The 25,869-nt window shown below is 39.5% G+C and overlaps 1 protein-coding gene across 1 annotated transcript in view; it reads right to left on the bottom strand.

Moving 5' to 3' along the window:
* Positions 1 to 1,044: 1,044 nt before the first annotated feature.
* The window catches only part of myo15b (myosin XVB), a 126,743-nt gene continuing 101,918 nt past the window's right edge, over positions 1,045 to 25,869 (bottom strand). Inside the window, exons 36-66 of the mRNA XM_086273304.1 lie at positions 25,018 to 25,121; positions 24,653 to 24,925; positions 23,471 to 23,546; positions 22,864 to 22,992; positions 21,903 to 21,913; positions 21,287 to 21,464; positions 20,411 to 20,579; positions 19,247 to 19,337; positions 18,903 to 19,143; positions 18,633 to 18,742; positions 16,830 to 16,889; positions 16,650 to 16,725; positions 16,413 to 16,531; positions 15,055 to 15,170; positions 13,576 to 13,717; positions 13,339 to 13,450; positions 12,930 to 13,236; positions 12,760 to 12,823; positions 8,660 to 8,732; positions 8,495 to 8,571; positions 8,339 to 8,415; positions 5,494 to 5,624; positions 5,312 to 5,406; positions 4,592 to 4,669; positions 4,395 to 4,491; positions 3,611 to 3,759; positions 3,402 to 3,532; positions 2,479 to 2,612; positions 2,265 to 2,398; positions 1,902 to 2,042; positions 1,045 to 1,465 (exon numbers count right to left, since the gene is read on the bottom strand). Of these exons, the coding sequence (XP_086129430.1) occupies positions 1,385 to 1,465; positions 1,902 to 2,042; positions 2,265 to 2,398; positions 2,479 to 2,612; positions 3,402 to 3,532; positions 3,611 to 3,759; positions 4,395 to 4,491; positions 4,592 to 4,669; positions 5,312 to 5,406; positions 5,494 to 5,624; positions 8,339 to 8,415; positions 8,495 to 8,571; positions 8,660 to 8,732; positions 12,760 to 12,823; positions 12,930 to 13,236; positions 13,339 to 13,450; positions 13,576 to 13,717; positions 15,055 to 15,170; positions 16,413 to 16,531; positions 16,650 to 16,725; positions 16,830 to 16,889; positions 18,633 to 18,742; positions 18,903 to 19,143; positions 19,247 to 19,337; positions 20,411 to 20,579; positions 21,287 to 21,464; positions 21,903 to 21,913; positions 22,864 to 22,992; positions 23,471 to 23,546; positions 24,653 to 24,925; positions 25,018 to 25,121 (3,776 nt within the window). The 3' untranslated portion in view covers positions 1,045 to 1,384. The remainder of the gene's footprint in view (positions 1,466 to 1,901; positions 2,043 to 2,264; positions 2,399 to 2,478; positions 2,613 to 3,401; positions 3,533 to 3,610; positions 3,760 to 4,394; positions 4,492 to 4,591; positions 4,670 to 5,311; positions 5,407 to 5,493; positions 5,625 to 8,338; positions 8,416 to 8,494; positions 8,572 to 8,659; positions 8,733 to 12,759; positions 12,824 to 12,929; positions 13,237 to 13,338; positions 13,451 to 13,575; positions 13,718 to 15,054; positions 15,171 to 16,412; positions 16,532 to 16,649; positions 16,726 to 16,829; positions 16,890 to 18,632; positions 18,743 to 18,902; positions 19,144 to 19,246; positions 19,338 to 20,410; positions 20,580 to 21,286; positions 21,465 to 21,902; positions 21,914 to 22,863; positions 22,993 to 23,470; positions 23,547 to 24,652; positions 24,926 to 25,017; positions 25,122 to 25,869) is intronic.

Here is a 25,869-nt window from a genome sequence, read left to right as displayed (position 1 = left end):
AATGTAATAGGCTCTAGGTGTCCTAACTAGATTTGGTGGACGGACGAGACAGAGGCAATGCTCCAGTCACTGAATAAGAGTACAGACTTGTATAGCCCAAATTTTGTTTTAATCTTCAAACTGATGCTTCGGATAAGGGTCCGGGGGCTGTTTTTCTACAGGGACCACTGGATGAATGACACCGAGTGGCTTTCGTTAGCCGCAAGATGTTCCCAAGAGAGATGAGCTATTCGACGGTTTCTGTCATTTTGAATTATTTTTGTAGTAACTTTGTTTTGCAGTATAATAAAACCCATTTCTTGAAGATTAAACCTGTACCTGTATGTTCTTGGCTGCTTGCTCCTTGATAGTTATAGATTGAAGAAGGCTCTTGGATGAGAAGTAAAATGTCTTCAGAAACTTGAAGTCCAGCAGCCCTCTTTTTTCAAGCTCTTAAGAGTGTTAGATGTATTATTTGTGAATTTTACTGAAATTATCAAAATTAAAAAAAATCTAAATTCAATGAATATTTTTTATGCAGTAGTAAAATGTTAAACATTTTATATGTTTTCTATTTTCTATTGTGAATTATGAGTTTATGAGATTTGCAAATAAAATATTCGGTTTTTATTTATATTTTACTTTTTTTCTGGAATTGGGGTTGGTCTTGGTCTGACTTGGAGATGCCTGGATCACCTCATCTAGCTCCTTTTGATGTGGAGGAGCAGCGCCTCTGCTCAGAGTCCCTCCCGAATGACCAAGCTCCTCACCCCATCTCTAAGCGAGAGCCCAGCCACATTATGTCTTCCTAAATACGTATCACATTGAAATAAGAATAACTGAGAAAGCTTGTCTTGATGTATACTTAAGTAAAGCTCAGTAGGTGTGCAGTCATGGAGTACTCATTTGTGAATTGTCATAAAGTAAAATATTTATTGCTTTGATTAACTGCAGAGTTGTAAATTTGATCAGAATTACAGCTTTCAGGTTGCATCTGTGATCATTTATACTTCATTTATGGAAGTCTACTAGTGAAAGAAGATAGGAAAAAAAATGCACATACGATTTATTAAGCAGGTAATGTAAATCTTTAATGATGCTAATTTACTTAAATGACATCAGCATTCATTCCAATAATTAATCAACTTTGCATTCCAACAACAGTTTATAGTTCAGATTATGATCAAATTTAAGGCTTACGTTTATTCTAATACTTTACTGTCTCTAACTTAGTATGCTCCTTAATGAGTGTTACGTGTTGCAGGTTTCCATTCATATAACACAGCACACATATCAGGATCATTTCTGCATGTTTCTACTCAGTTTGTTTCAACAATAGCAACAATAAAACAACAATAACAATAAAAAGAACAAAACCTGTCTTTTCTCTCTGTATCTACTGAATCTACTTTGAAATGGAACTGGAAATTGCTGGTCGAATCAGCTCTTCCATTAATAGAGCAAGGGTGTGGCACAACTGTTTAGCCTGAAACAGATATTTAAAAATTAAATTAGACTTGAATGCAAAAATCTTTTGACAACTTCTTTGGTGATGTGTGTCCCTGACACCAAATTAGAAGTTAACCCACTGCACAAAATCATTGACAAGCATTTTGACATGTGAGTAATCATTTATTGAAAAAGTCTTTAAAGGAGAGGATTTATAACACTGGTGAAAGTGAATGGATGTTTTTTTTAATGTATTAAGGGATGCTTTGGTCAAATGTTAAAACAACTGATTGAATAAAAGATTAATTGGAAATGCCAAATTATGGAAAACAAATAGTATGAAAAACCAGCAGAAGTATCAGGACAATACGACTGTGGAACACACCAAGATGCCAAACGAGGAAAATGCCTTTTTGTTCCAGAAAAATACAGAACACACACAGTGAAATAAAAACAGATCAAAAAGTCATTACCTGTTTGAGACGAATGGTGATTTTTTTGGGAGCAGCTGGATTGCCATAGTCAATGTCCACGGCTGGCACCTTGCCTTTTTTATTGGGGTGAATGGTGCGCATGAATTGAACATCAGTCAGAGGAATCCGAAACACTTGCTCCTGCATCAAACAGAGATAACAACAAAACAGCTGATATGATGTATCATACACCTTTTGGTTAGCATTAGCAGAGAGATTTGTGGCTTGACACAGGACAAATTATGCTTCAGACTGGATCTTAGACTTATTTAATGAAAAAAAACCCACTAAACTCTATGAAAAAATCATCAAGTTCAGAAAAGAAGAACAGAAGGCAAGAGACACTCTTTAAAAGACCAGCACCTGTGTTTTGGAGTGTAGGAACAGCACTCCTTCCTGGTTGATGCAGACCACACACGGAGAAGGACAACCACGCTGGCTTACCTTCTCAGCCAGGAAAGTGTTGGATCCAAACAGGGGCAGAGAACTCAGAACCTCTGAAAAATACAGAATTTAGACAAATATTATCAACAGAGGAGGAAGAGAAAAGATGAGCTAGAGAAGAGATACTACCTACCAATGAATTGTACTTTGGCATGTTGAGGGCTAAGGGACTGCATGGCAGCAATCCGACCCTGACAGAAAGTGAGGATCTCCTCCACTTTGTTACGGAGCCCAGTCTGTGAAGGCAGGTACCCCTTTATTTCTGACCTTAAAGAGAAATGCACAAATCAGTATATACATACTGTACATTTACTAACATTACATACATGATGTTAGTGACATGTTTCAAAGAATAAAATTTGCCAGAAAGTTTTTCAAAAGTGTTTCTCTTTATTGTCCGGGAACACTGTATTCAGTGCTTACAATACAAATCAGGACACACCTACTCATTTAGTCATCAAAACTGGATAAAACCCTTTGATGGATACCAGCACAACCCTGGCAAAATCAAGTGGCCAGCATTGAACTTGGAAACGAAAACAGTGCAGTTCCTCTACTGTCTACTTGAGGCTCTAAATATGTGTCATTGCCCCCGGACTATATTACTTCTGTGTCTGTAATTTGCCACGATAAAGTTATGAATATAACTTGCTAGCCTCAATTGCTAACGTAGCACCCCACCTTCTGTCTTGACCATTTTAAGTGATGACTGCATGATATTTCTTGAGATATTTGCAATAGTTCAAATCACTGAAAAATGTAAAATATAAAACTTTTTTTTTACCCAATTATGTGTTATCAGATGGCTGTTCTAAAAAATAATAATAAATAAATTAAGTATCATCAAGTATCACACCTCTGTAAAGGAAAAACAACTTTTTATTTGTATTTTTATATTTTGAATTTAACCAAACAAAAATATGTTAATTAGTCAGATTTTTAAAGAAAGCAGAAACACACACAAGATGGAGCTCTTTGAGGCAACAACAGGTGATTAAAGGTAGTCTTTTATAAACAGTCCACTCTTAAACTGATTATTGTGACTGTGTAACTCACAGTGAGGGCTGGTCCTGCAGGCCCAGAGCCAGATGCTGCAGGGCTGACAGCATTGCTATCTGCTGGATTGTTGATGACCCTCCTGTGACAGGAGGAAGCATCAGTTGTCCGCTCAGATAGTCTGCAAGAAGCTACACACAAACACACACAAGCAGTAATGGTTAGATTAGAATAAGATTATTCAAGCTACATTCAAGTCATTATGTTACCTGTTGGTAGTGGAAATCCACATAAAGGTCATTGATAAAAGAAAGAGGCATTCTCCACATCACTCTTCTCAGCAACAAGGAGCTTGAGTTGTCCTCCACCAGAAAGTCAAACAGGTACTCCTCAAAATGAAGGGGACGCACCATCCCATCTAAGAAGTGGGGAGCAGAGGAGTAAGGAAGGGGGCAAAAATCTGTTCATCTTTTTCTTAAGTATCCACAAACATCTACACTGAAGGGACAACATAAAAGAAAAACTTGAATGCTTGAACCCTGTAGTGAGGAATCCCGTGCTTGTGCTGTTTTGTTGGGAAATGGTTTGGTTCAGTTGTTCTGCACTGTATTGGTTTTTTTTTTATATACCTTGGTGTTAAGACAATGCCTTTTTTAGGAAAAATATTTCTCATTTCAGGCAACCATGACTTTACAGTAAAAGCACCATGTGGGTACTAATATAGTGAAAACAAACAAGCATTATGAAACATTATTTTAATAATGAAAAAAAGTAAGCAACAGTAGTAAATGTGAGCCTGTTCTACCCTTCTTTTAATTGTAATAAAATTCTTCAAATTTTAATATTATTAATATTATACATACATGCACAAATATTTATACATGAAGGTGATATGCTATGTATAGTTTTTCAAAGATTTACAAATTACCTTTTAGAAATAGGATTGCAGATGTTTTGATATATTTGCACATAATAGCTTTAAAGACACAGTACTTTAATTTGAGTTGAACTTTTTTTTCTGTGTCAGACAGAGATGTCATTATTCTGGTTTACCTTGTTGTCTAATGACAAGGATGGAGAACTCTTTGATTTCTTTGAGTTGGGTGATGCCCATTTCTTTACACAACTCCATTACCACATCTTCAGTGACCTATGTGAAGCAATAACAATTACAGCATAGAATATTAATAATTAATAATATAAAGATGGTTTTACTGATGGATAAATAAATATGTATAAATAAATCTTACACTGAAGTTTTTTATTTGTATGGGAAATTCCACTCCTCCTGGCAGGTGGATAGGAATATAGATAGAAGTTTTGCCAGCCTGAAGAAAATGAAAACAAACTCAAAATGAGATCTGCTGAATTAATTACATTCAGTTCATTTAAGGCTTTTCTTTTTTAGCTGGGTCAGGACCCTACAACCAAGAACAGGGAGAGACCTCTGGCAGAGCCAGTATCAAGGAGGCACAGTCATCTACTGTGGCTGGATTGGGTGTCAACGGAAAGAGAAGAAAAAAACAAAAAAAGAACATAGAGAGAACAAGAACGACAAATGGAACAAAACATATAAACACATAGAGAGACTAAGCAAAAGTTAATGACATGCAATATTGGAGCATAAACACATGGGGAGTGAAAAAAGGGAGTGTCCAAAAAAAGCACTCCCCCAGCACTCTAAATGAATAGTAGCCTAAATAATGGATGATTCACCTAATCAAAGTCTAAATAACAGTTTTCATATAATGAAAGCTTAATCTTAAAAGAAAAGAAAAGAAGGCATCTGTCTCCCAAAAGCCCGAGCTGGCCCTGATAGCTGAAAGCTCTGCATCTTATTCTACTTTTACAAAGTGTCAGAATCACAAATAAGTCTATAGTCTGAGAGCAAAGTCTGAAATATTCATTATTATATGATGAGGCCAGATCAATCAGAACTTTGTATTGTTTGAGTGAGTAAGTCAACTTGCCAGTATTGCTTCTATCTCAGGATATGAGGGGATATTGCGGCGACCACCAAAGCGAAGAGAGCGCTGGAGGTTATCATGACTCAAAGATGCCAGTTCTGAGGAGGACATCATATTAGTGAAGAAGCTATTGAAACATTAAATTGACATATAAGTTTTTTCCTCATCAAAACAACTTCCTCTACCATGGTATGGGTGCACATAATCCTGAGAGATGTCATCGAGGTAGCGTGTGATATAAGGCTGCAGTGTAGCAGAGCAAGGGAAAAAGCCAGCCACCACACTGAGTAGTTGCCAACCTAAGGAACAGCTGGATCTGCAGATTCAAGATCAGATAATAATTGCAAAGAATACATCAAAGAAAGAAAAATCAACGTTGAATTTTTTTGTAAATAGTGCACTGTAATTATTGCAGATATGTAGCGGTTAGTGGAAGTGAGAAGCATGAATGATCCTGAATCTGTAAGGGATTTTTAAACACTAAAGATGATGCTAAAGAGCCAATTAAAAGAAATAATAAATAAATAAAAAATAATAAAAAGGCACTATTCTCTTTTTAGCTCTTATATATTACAATCTTGCAAAACATGTAAAAGTAGAAGATGTAAAAGATGGAGGCATGTGCACTTATTATTTCCCTCGGCTTACTGTATCTATAAGGTGAACTGCCATGGCATTCACCTTTGTGAGGTCAGTGCTGTGTTGGGATGAGCCTGAGACACTGCACTTTTTTCCCACTTTAGATTGAGGTGTAATGTAACTGTAGTGTGAAACTGTACATGCCCCAAGTACAAGTACAAGAGACTGCCTAAAGCCTTTACCTTTCTTTATTTTCATCTAAAAGATAAAGACAAAACCTCCTTTATCTCTCTATGAATGTGGATTGCAAGTTATTTTTCCTTTTATGCCTGCAGAAATCATTAATTAATAAGGAATTTTATCATAATATAATCCTCAAAACAGCAATATTACCGAAGTCTCTTACTTTGTTTGTATTCCTGCTTTACTATTTGAATTACTTTTATTATTTATATTACTTATGAAAGAAAAATGACAAATTGTCCCACAAAGCATAAAAATACATCTAAGCATGACATTAATGTAAGAAAATACAAAGCTGTCATCAAATTAATAAGTTGAGAATGAAAAGCAAATAAACAATAAACACCACCTCTCGACTGAAACAATATTCTTTTTAAATATTCAATTGCAGATAAACAGAACTTACATTTATATAAAAAAATTAAACACTGCATGGTTTTCAACAATTATAGTGTTTAAGCTTTTCTCAGATCCAACATTTCACAAAGAATCTCTTATCTTACTAATACTTTTTTTTGCCTTTCCATATTTGTTATTTGTTCCAGGAAAAGAAACAGCAGGTGCATTTTGATCTTTATTTAATGGGGATAGTTTTCTGTGATATTGCTTAACAGCAAGACAGCTTGTTTAAGATGTGTCGTTGTTTTGTATTTTTCCGTATGTTTTTGTCTAAACCTTTTTGATGAACTTGGTGTTTCGGTGGTATTTATCAGAGCCGTCTTTCTAGTCGGCTCCAATAACAAGTCCCAAAGTGCTATCTTGTTGCTGTCTTGGAGGAAGACTAATAAGAGACTAATAAGACTAATAATTCATATTTTGGATTTCTAACTGACTCATAATGAAAGCATCCAGTTGTTCTTCAAGTTGACTTTTATTTTGCTAATAATGTGCTAATGTTGAAGTTGAAGCTTTGGATAACTTGTTAAAGTTCTACACTTCTGGTTAATCTTTGTCAAAATCTGATTCCATTCTACAGTTAGCACTGCAATCCTATAATTCACAATCAATAGTTTAAAAATATATTATTTACCATCTTAAAACACGGTTTTAGGAAATAGTAGAAGATGCAATATAATGTAAGCTCAGTGTCATGGTCCCTGTGCCTCCCCGGCCAGCCCAGTGTGGCCACAAGTGTTTGTTGTTTCACTCTCTCTCTGCTCTCCTCGCCTTGTGCTCTCTCTCTCTCTCTCTCTCTCTCTCTCTCCTACCTGTCTGCCTGGGCGGAGCTCAGATTGGGCTCCCGCCCTTGGCCCACGCACCTGCAGCTGATCACGGGTGATTTGCAGTTGATCTCTGGCTCTTCTTAAGGCAGGGGCTCTGAGCTACTCGTCACTGGAATATTGAGTAAATCTTGTTAGTATCGCCTGGCTTCTTTGCGATTCTGCTGTTCCCGTGCTTGCCTTCGACTTACCCTCGTCTGTGTAAATACGTTTACCTGGATCAGCCCTTTTGTGACCCCTGGACCCCGTGAGTGAGAGTGAGCTGCTTGTGTGGAGACTGTTTGGACGAGGAGCAGAGCGAGTGCGAAGAAGTGTGTCTCCCCAGCCTGTTGATCCCCGGGACCCTGGTGTTTCCCCCCACCCCCCCTTCATGTGTATATAGCGCACTAGTGTGATTAATAAAGAGTTGTTGAACCGTGCTTTCTCAGTCTGCGCCTGAGTCCGTTCCACCGCCGTGACACTCAGTATGTATAATATTATTTATACCTGAGAATAATACCTTAAAAAGATGATTTCTGGGTTATACAGCACATGATAACTGGCTAGTGTTATGGTAGTTGAAAAGAAACATTAGAAGTTAAAGTAACTTCAAGTAACATCAGTAAATTGCATGCATTGAATAAACTTATTAATAAATGTATCATAATGTAACACAGTTATTTAAGCTATTATCAAAGCTCATCAGTTATAAGTGTAGGTAAAGCATAAGACGTGATTACTGAAAATCATGGTAAGTCTTTAATCACCTACCATTCAATGTTACTTAAGTAAAACAGAAAGTGGCAGAAAGGGCAGTGCTGGACAATCTGCCTGAACAGGTATGAATGAGCACAGTACAGTACAGCACATAACTTCATGCAAGCTCAGTCAATGTGCAATTTGTAAACAAAAGTTAAATTTGAAAAATTTAAAATCTCTTTAAGAACCCAAATCTGTTCAATCGCAGTTTACGGCTTTTAAATAGACTCTTTACTTTTGATAGGCTTACTTTTTTGGGTTGTTGGTAGTTTGCTTGATAACCTGGCAGAATATTTCATCCCTCAGCAGTTCCTTTTCCTTCCCTAGCTGAACAGAAGTGAGAGAGTCATTACTATTAAAACAAAAGTCCACCCAACTTACAGAAACTGTTTGAATATGCACTCACCAGAAGAATCTGCCTCAGACACTCTGGCTGGCTGCTGTTCTTCCTCATTGGCATGTCTCCCATGTACTCCATCATGTCTGAAAGGACAGACAAATGCGTGGATGAAGAAAGAACAGAAAAAAAGTTTCAATGTATAATACCATGTGTTATTGTGGGTACACTCACTTGTGAAACACTGAATAGATAACTCCTTGATTTCAGGGTCATTATAGAGAATGAGAGATTCCTGGATGGGAGTCTGTGTGAAAAAGACACACATCACAGTTAGCTTTTAGTTTTATTATTTCACAAAGCTTCATTAACACTGACTAGATTCAAATATGTATAATAAACATCTTGGAAATGCCATACAGTCTGAATTCATCATGTTCAACAGTTATTTTTGCCAAAGCATGGGAGTTACTCATTTGATCCACACAAAGTCTCTATAATATCCCTCAGTGTTAGAGCCATCGATGGCTTTGGAGTGGACAACGCCAAAGAATTTGTTGATTCTGGATAGAACTAGGTGTGATGATTCTAGATCATATCTATTTTATTTGTTAAAATTATGTGTCAATTACTTCTCCTCCCTTCAGAAGATTAAGACACTGTTTTGAAGTAACAAACTTCTTTGACACAATTAACGATCCACATGAATTAACTGATGCATTACATCATATATACAATTTCATGAGAAATCTGTGATTCAAACTAGAAAATTTACTATGTTCACAAATAATAAGCTGTGGCTGACAAAAGAGCTCAAGGTTTGTCTCAGTAAGAGAAAGATTGCATTTCTAAATGAAAGAAAATCATTAATAGCTTTAAATATTTGAGAACATACATCATTTAGTTTCATGGTTAATATTGACTCTATTTGCGAGAAAGTTAATCAGAGATTGTTATTAGGATGTTAAGAGGCTTTGGAGATAAAGTCTTTCCAAAACGTTGTGGCTATGTAACCTTGACTGATAAACTTGATCCTTATGTTCAGTTTCAGTCTGGTATAGCAACCTGACTGTGGCCATCAAAAACAAAGCGATTATCAGAACTGTTGTATAGCTTTATCATTGGGCCGTTTTGAGGAAAGTCTGATCTATCATTGCTGACTGTGAACACTAGAGCAGGGCGATATGACCAAAAATATTTATCACGATATACATCTGAAAATTTGCGATAACGATATAACTGATGATATAATTGACACTAGACAAACACTTTACAACTCCACAACTTTATTTGTGCAAAAAAACAAAACAAAAAACCATAAATGTATTTTCACTTCAACAAGCAGCTGTTTTTTATGTGCATTAAAGTTATATAAAACTTTAACAGTGCAAATGCAAATTCCTTGCTGACAGTTTAACCAAAAGGCATTTCCAGTGGAAACTGGCCGACATATCCTCAGCATAACCATGTAGAATATCCACAAAACTTAAAAACAGTTATACACACACAGAGCAGAGTACGTATCACTCCGCGGATTGTCGAAGCCCTAATGCTTCGACAATCCATCAAGCGGTGCGGGTTCGTAGCTTAGCAAAGTCGTACTAAAACATTTGACAGATTTTCGAGCGCCGTGTACATAAAATCGTTTCGAGGTCAGTAAACACAACCAGAGTTCATACATAAGGCACACGGGATTATAAGGGGCGCTGTCGACTTTCAGGAAAATCAAAGGATTGATTTTAAGTGTGCCGTATTTTCCAAAAAACACGGTAATAACGACGGCCCGCTAGCATGCTCTACCAAAAAAAGTGCTTTGTTGTGTATCTGACGGACGAAAGCTAAACCAGTTCCACATCAGTGAAGCTGCAGCATTTTTACAAACCAGTTCTGGTTCATCTGTTTCACTCAACGCTCCGCTTTCACCCTTCTCATTCTCTGTTGCCACCATGCTTTTTCCGCCATGTGCGTATGAAAACAAAGGCACTGTGCATGCACGTTTTACCCATATTCTATCGCCATATTTCATTTTCTTATCGTTACCCAACATTATACCGGTATTACCGTGAACGGTATGATATGGCCCAGCCCTAGTGAACACCCTCTTTATCTGGACATTGTAGGACACCTTTAGCTAGCAAAAAGATGTAGCCTATAAGGAATCATTTGTCCCAAGCATAGCTGGACTGGCCATCGGGCCCGATGGTGATTTTCCGTTTTTATGGGCTGATGGGTTTTTTTCCCATTTTTTCCCGTAACGGTATAAACACTGAAAGGTGGTGGATTGGCCAGATGAAGGGAGATGTGAAAAAATAACTCAGTTGTTTGGTGGTGGCTATTGCGGAGCTTCTACAGATTCAGTAACATTAGCAAGTGGTGGAGGCCAGCAGGCGCAACACGCTGGCAGGTGGATGACGGAAAGGCAGAAGGAGCAGAGACCGGAGGCGGTGAACTGAACTTCAGGTAAGAAGTTATGACCTGCAGTCTATCTGGGTCAGATATGAACCAAGTTTATTTTATTTTCGTTGTGCTGACTTTTTACAGTCAGTTACAATAACTCGTGCTGCGTACTAGCTAGCATGACGGATTTTATATACTGCTGGGCGGGTGCTATGATATTATTGATGTTGAACTTGTTTTATCTTATTTTATTTATAAGGTTAGTTATTAGAGTTTCCAACCGTCCTGTAAAAACGGAATCGTCTGGTATTCAGAGAAAATATTGCGCGTTTGGTATTGAGCTGAAAAGGAACACGGTTTGTCCCGGACTTCAGCTACAATGAAAAAGACACAAAGCTGGAGTTATTCTGTGTCTTTGCTGCACAGCTGCCTCTTCTCCTCTCTCTCTCCTGTTTCTACTTCAATCATGAAACTAAATCAGTGATCAGCTGATTGGCTTTTCTCTCGTGTTTGTTTATCGTCCACCAGAAAGAGGAAACCAGTAGATGTCGCGCTAAACAACAGCAGCACGTTTAAGCTTGATCAGCTAGAATTTATTTAATATTACTTTCTAGTATCAGCTGATGTTTGCTGGAGCCACAGCTGTAAAGCTGCTGGTCATGATGTCGGTTTGGATATGTGGTGAGAGGGAAACATGAAGATGAAACCAGGAGATGTCCTTACTGGATCATCAGAGCTGAACAGGTGATGGAGAAACAGGTTTACCTTTTAGGTGACATGAATCAGTTGAAGGAAAGTTATGAACTGTTTCTGAGAGACAAATAACACCAGGATCCTTTTTTTAAGTAGCTACCAGCTGGTAACTGTGCAGGGGCGGGTCTAGCAAAGTGTTGCCAGGGGGCCAAGTAGGGCATTAACAGGGAAAGGGGGGCACAAGGAAATACTTTTCTTCCTTATTCTCATTTAAAATGTCTCACTTTTAACAAATAATTATCTGAATCTTACTACAAACGTTTTCATCTGATGTAAAATGTATAGAAATCCATTATTGTACATAGTAATTTTTTTTAGGGTCCCATCATAATTTCTTCAGAAGTAGCTAAGTACTGTATATGATTCCAGTATTTTCCCACATTTTCTAGATACTGCACCAGTACTGTGTGTAAAATGCCATCAAAAAGTCAATTAAGTTTTATTCTTTCTCACCTGTCTTTCTGTCTCCTTTCACTTTTTAAAGGTTGCCATGTTAGAAAAAATATTTTGCCCTGCCATGCTGTTTATTGATGTGGAAAATGAATGGTTTATGAAAATATATCTAAATCTGTCATCAGTAATGATCATGTCTCACCTCTAGTCTTCTCTGTCTTAATTTCAGGTTTTCACCATGTATTCTAGATGGTTTAGGAGGTTAACTCGACCAAGCAGTCTACTTTCGGGTACTGTTTTGAATACCAGAATAGGGAGGATGGTGTAGGTTTAGGTTTATTAGACTGATACATATATACCAACAAGACAGTGTACATCACTGTGACAACAGCGTTTGTTTTCATTCAAAGGCTTCATGGTTTTTCCTATAATACCTGGTGGGCCCGTCTCTAGTCAAAATGCCCGGGCCGATTTTTTGTCCCAGTACAGCCCTTGTCCCAAGACCAATCAGGCATGCTGTGATGTGTTTGTTCTGTTGTATTTGTATGTGTATGTATGAATGTGCGATGATATAAAGTGATTTGACTAATTTGTTCATGGCTTGGTGAATGAAAGACAATTTTCCATTGATGTGGATAATAAAGTTATTCTATTCTATTTTCAGAGGCATATTTTACTGCAGGAAGGCATCTATTATAGGTGTGCATTAACTATTGGTTATAGCATTAGATCTAACTAATTTCGCACTAAAACATGTGGTCATATGACATCAGAGGGACTGCAACACTTACCTCTGTGTATTCAATCACTTGTGAAAAATTCCTTCCGTTGGCTGGCAGACCTGTTGTCCCCAGTCTTCGATAAACAAAGAAGGGTGGAACAAAGTTATACTTTCCATGTTATATGACCCCAAACCACTTCAGCATAGTTCACAATAATACTTAGCATACTTTTATCCTACCTGAAGTACTTCATGGCAAAGTCAGCCATCGGTGAGTTCACCTCTAAGTTGAGGACTGAGCCCTGCATTGAGCTCTGTTGTGATCTCTGGAGAGATCCATGCACCAAACCGTGGGGTGAAGCCTCTCTTCCAGGCTGCTTTGAATTACTGCTGCCCATGTGTTTGTTGATGAGAGTCTTCCTCATGCTTTTCCTCTTCTCATCTCTGTGGTTTAGATTGAGACAGTGGTAGTCTGGGGCTGCAGATGGCTTGGTGAGGTCTTCTGGAAAAAGACCAGAACGTCCTCCCTTGTTGCCAAAACGCCAGCCTGGTGAAACAGACAAATCTAATTAGACTGGAAACAATGAAAATAATATTTGTCTTAGTAACTAACATAAACATATGACTACAATTCAAGTCATGACTTTACCTGGCTCTAGCCCTTCCATTGGCAGCAGTTTGATTATATCACCCTTATTGAAGCTGAGTAGACTCTTGTCATCTGTTACAAAACTCTTCAGGGCAACTACATGGTTTGAGTCCTAAAGGGAGGAGTGAGAGATGAACTAAAATTAAAGAGGCTCTAAAGACAAGGAGACTGTGAATATAAGCTGAAAACCTTTAAAATTATAGACCATGGAATGAACTATGATTATAAAAAGAGTACCTTGATGAGTTCCTGGATGAATGACTGAATCATAGCAATGATCTGAGGAGCCCTGCGTGACTGCAACACCAGTTTTTCACTCTTCAGCTTCAGTGCCACTGTGTCTTCACCCTGAAGTTCAGCTGACAGCACCTCTGCAAAACTTTATTCATGAAGACCCACGTTAACATTTAATGCAATAACCAACAGCAACAATGAATTAAAATATCAAAGATGTAGCAAAAACGTCCATAAGGAATAGCACACGAGACCTGTGATAGTTATTACCATAGCAACTTAATCTAGCTGATGAAAACAGTGGAACAATATAGCTGCTGATATCTTGGGAGCGTGAACTTTGGACTGTACTTGAAAGCCACATTATGAAAACGACTGACAGGCAAAGTTAACAATGTTTGTTTTCGTGGCCATGAGGTGTGTTTTTCGCTGAGCTGCAGGGGGAGAGGTGGTGTTGGCCAATTTAGGGGGCAGTTCCAGGTCAGGCTGGCATATTTTGCTAATGAGGATGATAAATAAATAAATAATATTTTAGGACAGTGATTCTCAAACTTTTCACAACAAGTACCACCTCATAAAATATATCGCTTTTAAAGTTATGGAACTTATGATCGACATAAAAGTACAGTAGTATAGGCCTATTTAAACCCATATCCAGTTTACATGAGACAATTTTATTTCTTATATGAATGTTATTCATTTTAATTGTCATAAACAGGATGTGACAAATGATAATAATAACAACTGTAGGTGGGATGTCTGGTCTTTAAGTGATGACGTATAACCCTGCTTCCGGGTCCAAACTACTGTGTTTATTAAGGCTGTTGTGTTTTTAACATGTTTTAATGCTTTGTATCTTGTTCTATTTAATCTGAACAAGCCCCTAAAAAAAGGCAGTGATCACTGTCGGCCTCTCTCAGATTTTATTACCACTATTCATTTTAAAGCCCAGTTTTTAAACCCTTACGATCTAACTACAGCCCAGCCCATGCAGCAGTATATTAATGACTAACCTCATATTGTGGATGGATTATCTCAGTTGTTCTCCTGACTGAAGTTTGGTCTGTTTACAGCACCCTGCCATGTGATTGCATTTGTCCCTAACCATCGGGAATCCTTACGTTAACTTTTATCGAGTGGAAAAAAAAGCGTATGTGGCCGAGCTGTGCATTTTAATTTTTCAGAAATCCCTCAGTCAGAACATGGTATAATTATTTAATCTTAAATATTTTTCAGAGACTTCCTGTGTACCACTAGAGGGAGCCTGCAGTTTGAGAATGACTGTTTTAGGATAATAAATAATGAACTTTACGTAGAGATAATTACGTTTTATATCATTTATTTAGCATGTATATTATGGATCCAGATGAGATTTTTTATTTTAATATTAAAAATGGATAGTATGTAGAATGTACATACACAGTGAGAAAGTATTTCAAATAAATACCCTTACTCTGTGAATTTGTGCATGCAAATGCTTACCTGTAACCTCTGAGTAGCCGGAGATGTTTGGGGTTTATCCCCAATGCCCTCACCATCTTAAGGAGACGAATCCCGCGATGAGAGACACCCAACACCTGGGCATCCCCACTGTCTGGCTGCGTACAAACAGGAGATGCTTGCAAATAAATATCTGTAAGAAGTGTAAAGTGCAATAGATTCTATTGTATTGCACTTTAAACTACACAGCTCATGACTTTAGTGTCTCAATCAAGACCCAATATCTCAATCATATACCCCTGAACATACTGTATATGTTATTATAATAAAAACATCAAAATGGGCAGAAACAATCCAGAGTAATGTTGAATCTGAATTTATCAATTGACAATCTTATTTTTCATATGGTGCAATCTTCCAGCTGATACCATGGAGATACTCAACCAATCAGAGTAATATAACCTCATGGTGAACCCTGCATACTCTACACACATTTTTCCCCATCCAATCTGTTAGGTTGAAATTGTTAAATGTTGTAATTGTGTTACTTAAATTTGTAAATCTTAGTTCAATTACTATGGGTGTTTGTGTAAACTGTGTCACAGAATAAAAGGCTGCAGGGGAAGCTCTTTCACCAAACGGACAACTTTTCTGTGCAGTTTGATACATAATCTGTCTGTGCTGCATCCGTTTGAATCATATCTATCAAACAAACTCCAATTTGTTCATGTAACAGGGAAGTCCTCTTCACACATAATGTTAATGTTAAATGTTAATTATGGAAATCCAAGGGTTTAGTGCTAGGACTAATTACGTTTTTAATGTAGCTAATTACATGGAGTATAATTGGAAGGCACAGCATAAGTTTTCATTGCTTTGCAGACGATACCCAGCTTTATCTATCCAGAATGCAGGAATTTCTTGAACACATGACGACCTGGATGACCTTAAATTTCTGGCTAGTTAGATGCCCTATTCATATGATCAATGAGGCTGACTGCTAGAATAAGATCTTATCTTAATCACATACAAAACTGTGTGTGATTGACAAAGGCTGTGTGGGAAAATCCTGGTAGATTTGCAGCTACTGAAATATTAAAACATATATAAATATATGTTGAAATATCTGCAGGACCTCTTGGTCCTCTTGGACCTCTACATGCCTGAATGCATTGAGTTGCTGCTATTTGATTGGTTGCTTAGATAGAATAACCTGAATCTGTACCTGTTTTTGAATAGTTATACTAAATAAAGGTGTGGAAGAGTGTATATTGTAGAATACAGCTGGCTAAACACACAAAGAGCAGTGAAGCTCAGAGAAGCAGCAACCGAACTCGACTGATCACAGAACGGACAGTACAGTTTGGATGTTTTTTACTTTGATTTTTTGGTCTGCTCACCTTCACAGGGAACAGACGAGTAAAGTAGTTTTCCCAGTTGTCTCGAGCTGCAATGACAATCCTCTTCTTCATGTTGTTGTCCTGGATGGTGTTTATAGTTGTTCCTATGTTGAAATTTGCTATTGTGGGTGGCAAAAATGGTGTAACTGAGTCATATTCTTTCAAGCCACTGGCGGATAATGATTGGAAAAGCAGCATTGTCGCATTAAGGTTTATGATAAACTGTCAAAATCTTACCCAGCAGATCTTTCATCTTCCTTCTCTCCTCTTTGCTGATCTTCTCGCAGCTGTCAGAGTAAGTGTCCTTGATTATCTAAAAAAAAAAAAAAAAGTAAAAATAGAGTATTACAGAATTCCAAACTCTGTGTGTCTACCATGTCTATCAGATATATAGATGAACAAAAGAAATATACAGACCTGTTCACACAACAGATTAAGAATATAGGGCTGGTTAAACATCTCTCTGGGGTAAAAAACCTGCACATAAAACTTGCAGTTACTAACATGGACTTACAACAACATCCATCCATCCATCCATTCGCTTCCGCTTATCTTTTTCAGGGTCGCGGGGGTGCTGGATCCTATCCCAGCTGTCATAGGGCAAGAGGCGGGGTACACCCTGGACAGGTCACCAGTCTGTCGCAGGGCTAACACACTTATAACAGCAGTACTTCAAATTCCAAGTGTAGTGAAATGCCGTTTTCAATTGCATTGTGTCATGGTTCGGGTGAGTACGGGGTTTTTCCACTCCGCTGGGCTCCACCAGCTTCCACACCTGGTTCCAATCAAGTCACCAGCATATAAGACCAGCATTCACAACAGACCAGATCTTCTGCTAACTCACGACCCACCTGGCAGTCACACTTCCCAAACTAAACTACTCACATCTCCGCCTGGATGCTGGTTCTGTCATCTGGTTGCTTCCTTTCCATCATTGGACTACACCTGCCTGCCTCCCTGCCAAGTCCCTCACTCCAAGTATATTCTGGACACTCCTCACCCAGAACCCCTTGGACACCCCCTCCTCGCATGACACTTGAACCTGCAACGCGTAAGCCCTAACCACCATAGTCTAATCCTTCAGCTGTGATTCACTAGACTGCCACTGACTACTTGTCTCCTCTCATTATAGTGACTGCGTACCTCCATCCAAGCCGCTGCCCCTTTTTCCATTCCCAGGATCCATCCATGAAATCTAGCACCTAGTCATAGCACTCAGTTTCATGTTCATAGTTTGACCTCATGGTTCTCAGTTCATAGCATTCATAGTTTCCTGCTTTGTAAGTTAACTAGGCACTGTAAATAAAGCCCGTTTTGCCTCCCTCTGTGTCTGCATTTGAGTCCACACCCACAGCCTGGCCCTCTCGGCCGTAACACATTGTCCGCTTAAATATTAACACATTTTTTACTTTTAGGCTGGACTGCTATAACAATTATTTTCTGGCTTTCTTAAAAAACGCAAATGCGTTCAATTGCTCCAGAATTGTGCAGTGAGCGTAATGACAGCAGTTGTCAGACTGCTGGCTTACTTGCGGTTCCTGAGAACAACAAGAATGGTAAGTAGAATGGGAGGCCGAGCCTTCAGCTTTTAGGCCCATCTTCTGTGGAACCAGCTACTATTCAGGAGCCAGACAGACTCTTCTGCTTTCAACATTAGGCTTAAAACTTTCCTTTTTGATAAAGCAGGTCTGGATCAGGGGACCCTAAATCCTCCCATAGTTACACTGCAATAGGCCTAGTCTGCTGGCGGCTACCCTACTGCACTGAGTGTTTTTTGTGCTTACACACCACTCTATATTTTCAGTAGTTATTATAAATGTCTGACTCTCTTGCACATTGATTATTTTGTCCCGTCTTCCGTCCATCACCCCCACCTTAATTTCGGTTCTGCTGAAGATTTCTTCCTGTTTAAAGGAAGCTTTTCCCTTCCACTGTCGTGAAGTGTTTGGTTAAAGGGGGCATATTATTGTATTACTGCGTTTTACCTTAAACACCTTGAGGCAACTGCCTGAAGGCGCTTGGGATTTGGCAGAAACAAAATTGAATTTTATGAAAGACCTTGGTCTTTCAAGAAAGGAGTTTCTCCTCTTATAACAATCTTGTTTCCACAAAACCCACTGCATCCCTATTTGATGGGTCCTTCACGATGGTAAGAAGGACCCAAAACAGTATCCATATAAGTGAACCTCCTAATTGTTTTTGTGTGCATGCAAATCTTACTTCTTTTCGCAGGAACAGTTTTCCTGGCATGTTGTAGTATGAGAAGTAAACCCCAGCAGAGAAGCGGTGGAGTTTGGACTGAATGCCTTCGTCCTCTGGCATATCATCATCTATAGTTAATACACAGTAAACTAAAGTTACTGACAAAGATACATACCCTCAGCTATATGAGGGCATATAGAGCTGTTGTTGGCCGATGCTATTTATCAGCCAAATATGTCACAGAATAATGCTGATGTATGGGGAAACATGAAGTCAGGGGACACCCACTTATTGATGGAGCAGCCATTGATGGTGGCTCAGGGATGTCCTGAAAGCCTGGGGAAGGTGGTGGGGAGTCAGGGGGAGAAGGAGGAGGGTGCTGGGGCTGCTGGGAGCTGAACAGGTCCTCCAGGGAGCGCTGTTTCTGTCTCATGCTGTTGGAGATGACTCTGCGACCCCTTGTTGATGGTGGAGATTTCTGTGGTGAACGGGTCTTTGGAGAAGGGGGTGGAGGAGGCAGCCACTGTTTCTACATACAGGAAGGATGTCAAACTGTTAAAGAATTACCTAATTAAGAGTGTAATTGCATAAACAAACAAAAAAGATTTCTAGTTATTTGTTTGTATTCTGACCTTCTGTTGTGCCACTGGTGCTTTGTTTTTAAGCTTAGCCAGAGCTTCCTCTTTGGGGTTACTCTTCTTTACAAATGATTTTGCAGGGTGTCTGCAAAGAGGAGAAAAAAGATATGTAGAAAACAAGACAATTCTATTAAGGTTTCATTTACATGCACGCTCTCAACAAGTTTTATTATGAACTGATAGAATATGAGTAAAACGAGCTAGCTTAAGATGTAAAATCTGATAAAAGGAAACAAAAAAACATTTAAACATTTAAACATTAGTTTTACATTTTTTTTTTTAATTCCAGGGAAAAGATACCTAAATCTCTGACTCATAATTAATACTGGCGTACAAACAAAGAGAGCAGGAGGCCTAACATCACCACCAATGCTATAGAGTGGGAAGAAGAAAACCACTGTGTGTAAGGTGGGAGACGGACAACCAGTGGGCAATCTGCAGAGAACAAAAGAGCTAAATAATATCTTTAACAGGGTTAGGTTAGTTTATACCATTGTGGTGCTTCCTCCATCACACATCCTGGATTCCATAAACTTCGACTACTTTCAGCGCTTTTCCCTTTTCCTCAACTTCCCCATAAAATGAACCCCTTCCCTATTGTAATTTTTGGCTAGGTTAAGTGACAGCAGGAGAAACTACACGAGAGCAAGGCTGCAGTCCCCGATGACATCATCCCCAAAGTTCTAAGGACCTGGGATGGTGACCCTTTTACAACCTGAGTCTGTACACAAAAAGGGAATAAACTGGCTCTATGTCCTTAGGACGCAGAGATGCAAGTGAACAGCAAAATGTCAGGGATTTTCTCTCAGTCTGTTTTAGAGAGTGCAATGTACCTCCTATGGTCTGTTAGAGGAGTAACATCAGAGCTGGCGACATCAACAGACTGAATTGGTCAGGATAGCCATGTGACTGGCTGCAAACTGGACACATTCACCAAAATTTGGTTAAAGCTCCAATTATGTTTAAAGTGATACTCAAACCTCTGACGATCTAAAATGCCTTTCCATTTTCCCCCCAACATTTATGCTGACTCATCTTTGGTAGTTTTTCATCACATGTAAGATATAAAGAATGCTCAAGCAGTATCCAGATGATTAAAGGAAACTTCAATTTCAGGCTTTAATGGAAATGTGTACACAGAGGATGAAGTGCTCAGACCTGACGGGCTGAAAGGGTTCGGGTTCTGGTTGTGGTCGGCTGTTGAACTGTTTGATGATTTCCCGAATGTTGGAAGTGGGTTCAGGTTGAGGCTTAGTGAGGGGAGTTGGGGTTGGTTTTTCTTTTGGGGGGTCAACTTCCCTTGCAGGTGGGCTTTGTGGATGTTTCACTATGGGAGACAAAACGCAGGAAATGTAAGATATAAACACTAGCAAGCCTTCCTAATATGCTGCTGATCCATAGTGGCACCAAAACAGCCTGCTGAGGTCAGAATTCTGCAGTAAAGATGCCCTGTGCCATCAGTTACCAAGTCATTAGCAGCAGATTGTATTACGGATCTTTTCACATGTAAGTTTTTGGCTCGGACTATTATCTGAACCGAACCCACTTTCTTTGATGGTTCAGTATTTTGGCCAATTTTCATTAAGTATGAAAGGTCATCACTGAAGCTATTGACAGGAACAATGAATTACAGTAACACATCAGTGAAGGAGGAGTTAGAGTTTGTAATTAAAATATGCTGCAACAATACTGTAAAAAGTTCAAATGCAAGTGTACAGGAGAGCAAAGAATCCTGATTAAAAAAGAAACAGCAGTATTGTAACACTGTTGCATATAAGGAGAGGTAGCCCAAATAGTAAATAATGTAAGAATAATGGTATGTTATGTCAAGTTCTTAGCTGCATGATAAAAATGCTTAAGCAAAATTAAAAACAAACAATGTAACATGCAAACAACATAAGTCTTCACTAAAATCTTCAACCTTTCCTTGTCATCAAACACCGTCCCGCCCTGCCTCAAAATCTCCACCATCATCCCCATCGCCAAGAAGACAGCTGTGGCCAGCCCAAATGACTACAGGCCTGTTGCACTTACGCCTGTAGTGATGAAGTGCTTTGAGAGACTGGTCTGTCAGCACATCAGGGCCGGTCTGCCTCCCACTCTGGACCCCCACCAATTTGCCTACAGGACAAATCGATCCACCGAGGACGCTATCACCATAGCGCTCCACACTGCGCTGAGTCACCTGGAGCACCGAGGAAGCTATGTGAGAATGCTCTTTCTGGACTTCAGCTCAGCATTCAATCATATCATCCCGGAGATCCTGGTCCAGAAACTGTCTCACCTGGGACTCTCCACCCCCATCTGCCTCTGGATCAAGGACTTCCTGACAAATAGACCACAGTCTGTCAGACTCGGCCCCCACCGGTCCAGCACCATCACACTCAGCACCGGGTCTCCACAAGGATGTGTTTTGAGTCCCCTCCTGTTTACGCTCTACACATCCGACTGCTCCCCTACCCATCTCTCAAACACCATCATAAAGTTCGCGGATGACACCACAGTGGTTGGACTCATCGCAAGGGGGGATGAGTCGGACTACAGAGATGAGGTCAACAGACTGACTGAGTGGTGTTCAGTTAACAACCTCCAACTGAACACCACGAAAGCTAAAGAACTTATCTTGGACTTCAGGAAGGGCAGAGCAGACCCGGTCCCACTCTACATTCACGGGAACGTGTGGATGGGGGAACACTCCATGAGGTTTCTGGGCGTGCAGATATCTGATGACCTCTCCTGGACTGCAAATACTACGGCGGTGGTAAAAAAGGCCCAGCAGCATCTCCACTTTCTGAGAGTGCTCAGGAGGAACAACCTGGAGGAGAGGCTGCTGGTGACATTTTACAGAGCCACCATAGAGAGCATCCTAACGTACGGCATAACAACATGGTATGCAGGGTGCTCAGCTGCAGACAGGAAAGTACTGCAGAGGGTCATCAACACAGCCCAGAAGATCACTGGCTGCTCTCTGCCCAGCCTGGAGGTCACTGCAAACTCTCGGTACCTCAGCAGAGCTGGCAATATCATCAAGGACCACTCTCATCCCAGCAACCAACTGTTTGAACTATTACCGTCAGGCCGACGGTACAGCTCACATAAAACCAGGACAAACAGATTCAGGGATAGCTTCTTTCCCAGAGCTATCACCGTAGTAAATAAGCACAAAAACAATTGAACCTATTCCATACCGTCACTGTCATTATATTATGCTGCTATTCATACTGTCATTATATTAATGCTGCTATCCTGTATATATTGTACATACTATTGTTTGAGTACTTACGATTGTTTTTTTGTACTTTTTATATTTTACATTTATATTTATTATTGAATCTTGCACCAAGGGAGTGGCACTCCAATTTCGTTGTACTCTGTACAATGACAATAAAGGCTATTCTATTCTATTCTATTCTATAAACCTTGGCTCAGACTTTCACGTGTAAAAAGACTTGAATCCATAATGTTTTTGGTACAAAATATTATTATTTGCTATCATTTTACCATTTATTTGGTAGTTAGTTTGGAGATTACCCTAAATGATCTGAATTAAAATGAGCTTTTTAGAGGAAGGATCAGTTCAGAGAACCCTTGAACTTGTAAAATCCTCTTACCTTCTGGCTTAGCTGCTACACGTGGGGGCAAAGGAGAAGTTAATGGAGGTGAGTGCTGTTGCTGTCTGGTTGTGCTTGGGGCTTGACGTGTCTTTAGGGTTTTAGGGTCTTTAGGGTTGGGCTGAGTGGCTGTAGGACAGCACAAGAAAATGGGATTAAGAAAAACCATGACTTAAAAAAAACACTACAGGAGCAATCACTGAAAATGCAAATTGAATTCTATAAATAGAAAAACAATATTTAAACCTCCTGTAAAACATAAAAACATCACAACATGGACCGACTAGTCAAAATCAACTCCATAAAGATTGCAGCCTAAAATCATTTAATTTGTATATTTTGACTTGAGGACCTTCTTAACAAAAATAAACAATAGGCTAAACCCCTGGCTTTACAAAGTCATGAATCAAGCATTCAAGAAAATATGGAATCAAGAAAAATTCTTGGGCATGAATCTGACCAATACATTAGAGATAAAAGCGTGGTGAAAGGGAAAAGGTTATTGCAGAAATTTATAAATGTTATACATGACTTGAATAATCTGTCAAACATATATCTTGTGAATGATACATTTGAGCAAGAAAGAACATTTTGCTGTTGAACTCACCAATCTTCTGGAAGAAGTCCCTCTTATCTTTGACAGAGTATAGCTCATCTGCATCTAAGTTTACTTCTGTTTCTGGCTGTAAAAGTAACATTTAAACGATAAGGAGAAGGAAGTGCATAATGACATGACACTATTGTTTCACATTCACAGAGTTTGAGGTAAAAAATCCAAATTGAAAGACTAAAGCAAACACTGTCTGTATCCTACGTTGTAAGTGTATTGACCAGCTGTTTTCAGAAACAAGTCAGTCATCATTTCAATTGAATAATATGTATGTATTTGCAAGTCATTTATAAAAGATTGTACACTAAAAATTTTGGGGGGATTTTTGATTAACAATCTGCGAGCTCCAGTTCAGTCACATCTATGCGTATGTTGTAGAGAATCCCTCACATTACACTGCTCCCAGGATCAATAGTTTCAAAGTACGGACAGCTACCTGTAATTTCAGTCTGGACGGGCAAACAATGCTGCCATGTAGGAGGTAAAGAACAAGAAACAGTTCATAGTTAAAGCAAAGGAAAGCAGTACATAACTAGCTCAAATAAACTACCACATGGAAAAAGTATGTTTTGTTCATTTTGACATTTACAGTGTAGGACCAGAAAAGTATTCATTTGTCACTTTAATGTTGTGTCATAACAGTAAAGTTTTCACAATGTCAGTGAATCATTCCTACAGTTTAAAATGCAGGCGGGGTTAATGTGGAGAAGCAGGGATTGGTGTGATTAGGTCATTCCCTAAGGTGGGGTTAGGAGAGGCGTGTTGGCGCAATACTTTACGCTCTTCTGGCAGCTGTAAATAAATGTAGATTTGTGCATTCGACAGCACAGCAACTATCTGGCGGTTTGTTAAACTGTGATTGATGGCAAAGGAGTGCAAAGGACTGCAGTACTGTTTTTCCCTCTAGGTGGATGCATCCCCCTAGCTCTGACGCCATGTGAAAACTATGAGTCTGTGGGCAGGACTGGATACAAATATTGCGGGAGCGGGTGGATGTGACAGAGAGGGAAAGTGGGAGTGGGCAGTAATGCTCAGAAATTCAAGGGGGCAAGGATTTTTTTAAAAAATGTCACAGCAAGTAACCAACTGAATACAAGTACCACACTGACAGTGTTTTGAAAAGTAGTTGCTCACACAATATGCTATAAACTATACTATATATATATTTAATATAAATACCTCTGCCTCAGGCTGACTGTAGTTTTGGGTGATTTTAGGCGCAGATGCTTTGGACTGGACAGGTGGGGGTGAGCGAGACTGAGGAGGAGGTGAACTTGAACGGTCCTTAGAACGCCGTTCTGATCTACGCCTCCGTTCCCTCTCATCCTCCTGCCTTCTTTCCTGTTCCCTCTGCCTTTGTTCCTCCCTCTTCAGTCTCTCCTGCTCCTTCTTCTGCTGCTCCTGTGCCTGCTGCTGGGACAGAGTCATTGCCTGCATGGTCATCTGCTGGGCCTGAGAGGACAGGGGAGAAATTTAAACTTTGGCCTTACGAGGGATGAAGGGGTGATAAAGGATGTGAACAAAATGATCATCATAGTGCTGACCATGAGAAGGGCTTGCTGGTTGATTAGAGCCTGTTGCGTTGCTGCTGCCATCTGCATGGGGTCAGCAGCAGGAGCAGGCATGGGAGCCTGAGGCATCATCATGGCTGTGTATGATCAATTATGACAAATTGTTACACATATTTAAATACATATATAAAACTCCGCAAACACAGTGCTTATAAACTATTTCATGCATATATAATTTTGTTTTTTTGCACTTCCAGTTATTTGCTCCACCAGAGCAGTCTTGTGATGACAAATGTTGGACTTTGACCACAAATGTTGATGGTCAAAGTGCGACCTGACGTAGCGTTGGCATTTAATTATTTTGTGATGATTATGGAAAGATTATGCAGAGTGAGTCATGACAATCCCATGCAGGAAGAATGCACACAGTTGTTGGTACCAGTTGTTTGGGGGGGGATTTCACTGGAGTGCATGGGGATATCACTTTGTATTCGTTCTGATGCAGGTTAATGCAACACAATATCCCAAAGCAGTGCTGCATTTCAGCAAAGAGTGCACTGTTTCAAGTCATATCCTGAGTCGGGATCCCAGGGTAGAGATACCGACTGACCAGGGCACTTTGTTCATGTCTTGCACACAAGAAGAACTACTGGGCATTAAACCTTTTGGACCAGCGTTTACCACCCTCAGACTAATGAGTTGGTGGACTGCCTGAATGAGACTTTAAGGGGTGAGTAGGCTAAGACTCCCTAGACTAAGTCAGGACATGGGGTTACGTTGCGGAGTGTCATGTGCTAGAGGGGGGGTGGGGTGGGGATGCAGTGGGTCCAGGAGGCAGTGTCAGAGGAGGCTGGTTGGCTGTCCCTTAGGAGGTGGTAGTTGACC

This window comes from Aulonocara sp. 'chitande type north' Nkhata Bay, linkage group LG18, assembly GCF_057382095.1.
Source record: "Aulonocara sp. 'chitande type north' Nkhata Bay isolate Kocher_YH1m ecotype deep benthic linkage group LG18, A_spYH_male_GT1.1, whole genome shotgun sequence".
NCBI classification, from domain to species: domain Eukaryota; kingdom Metazoa; phylum Chordata; class Actinopteri; order Cichliformes; family Cichlidae; genus Aulonocara; species Aulonocara sp. 'chitande type north' Nkhata Bay.
The sequence above is the reverse complement of the archived record's forward strand: the minus strand, read 5'-3'. Positions and strand labels throughout refer to the sequence as shown.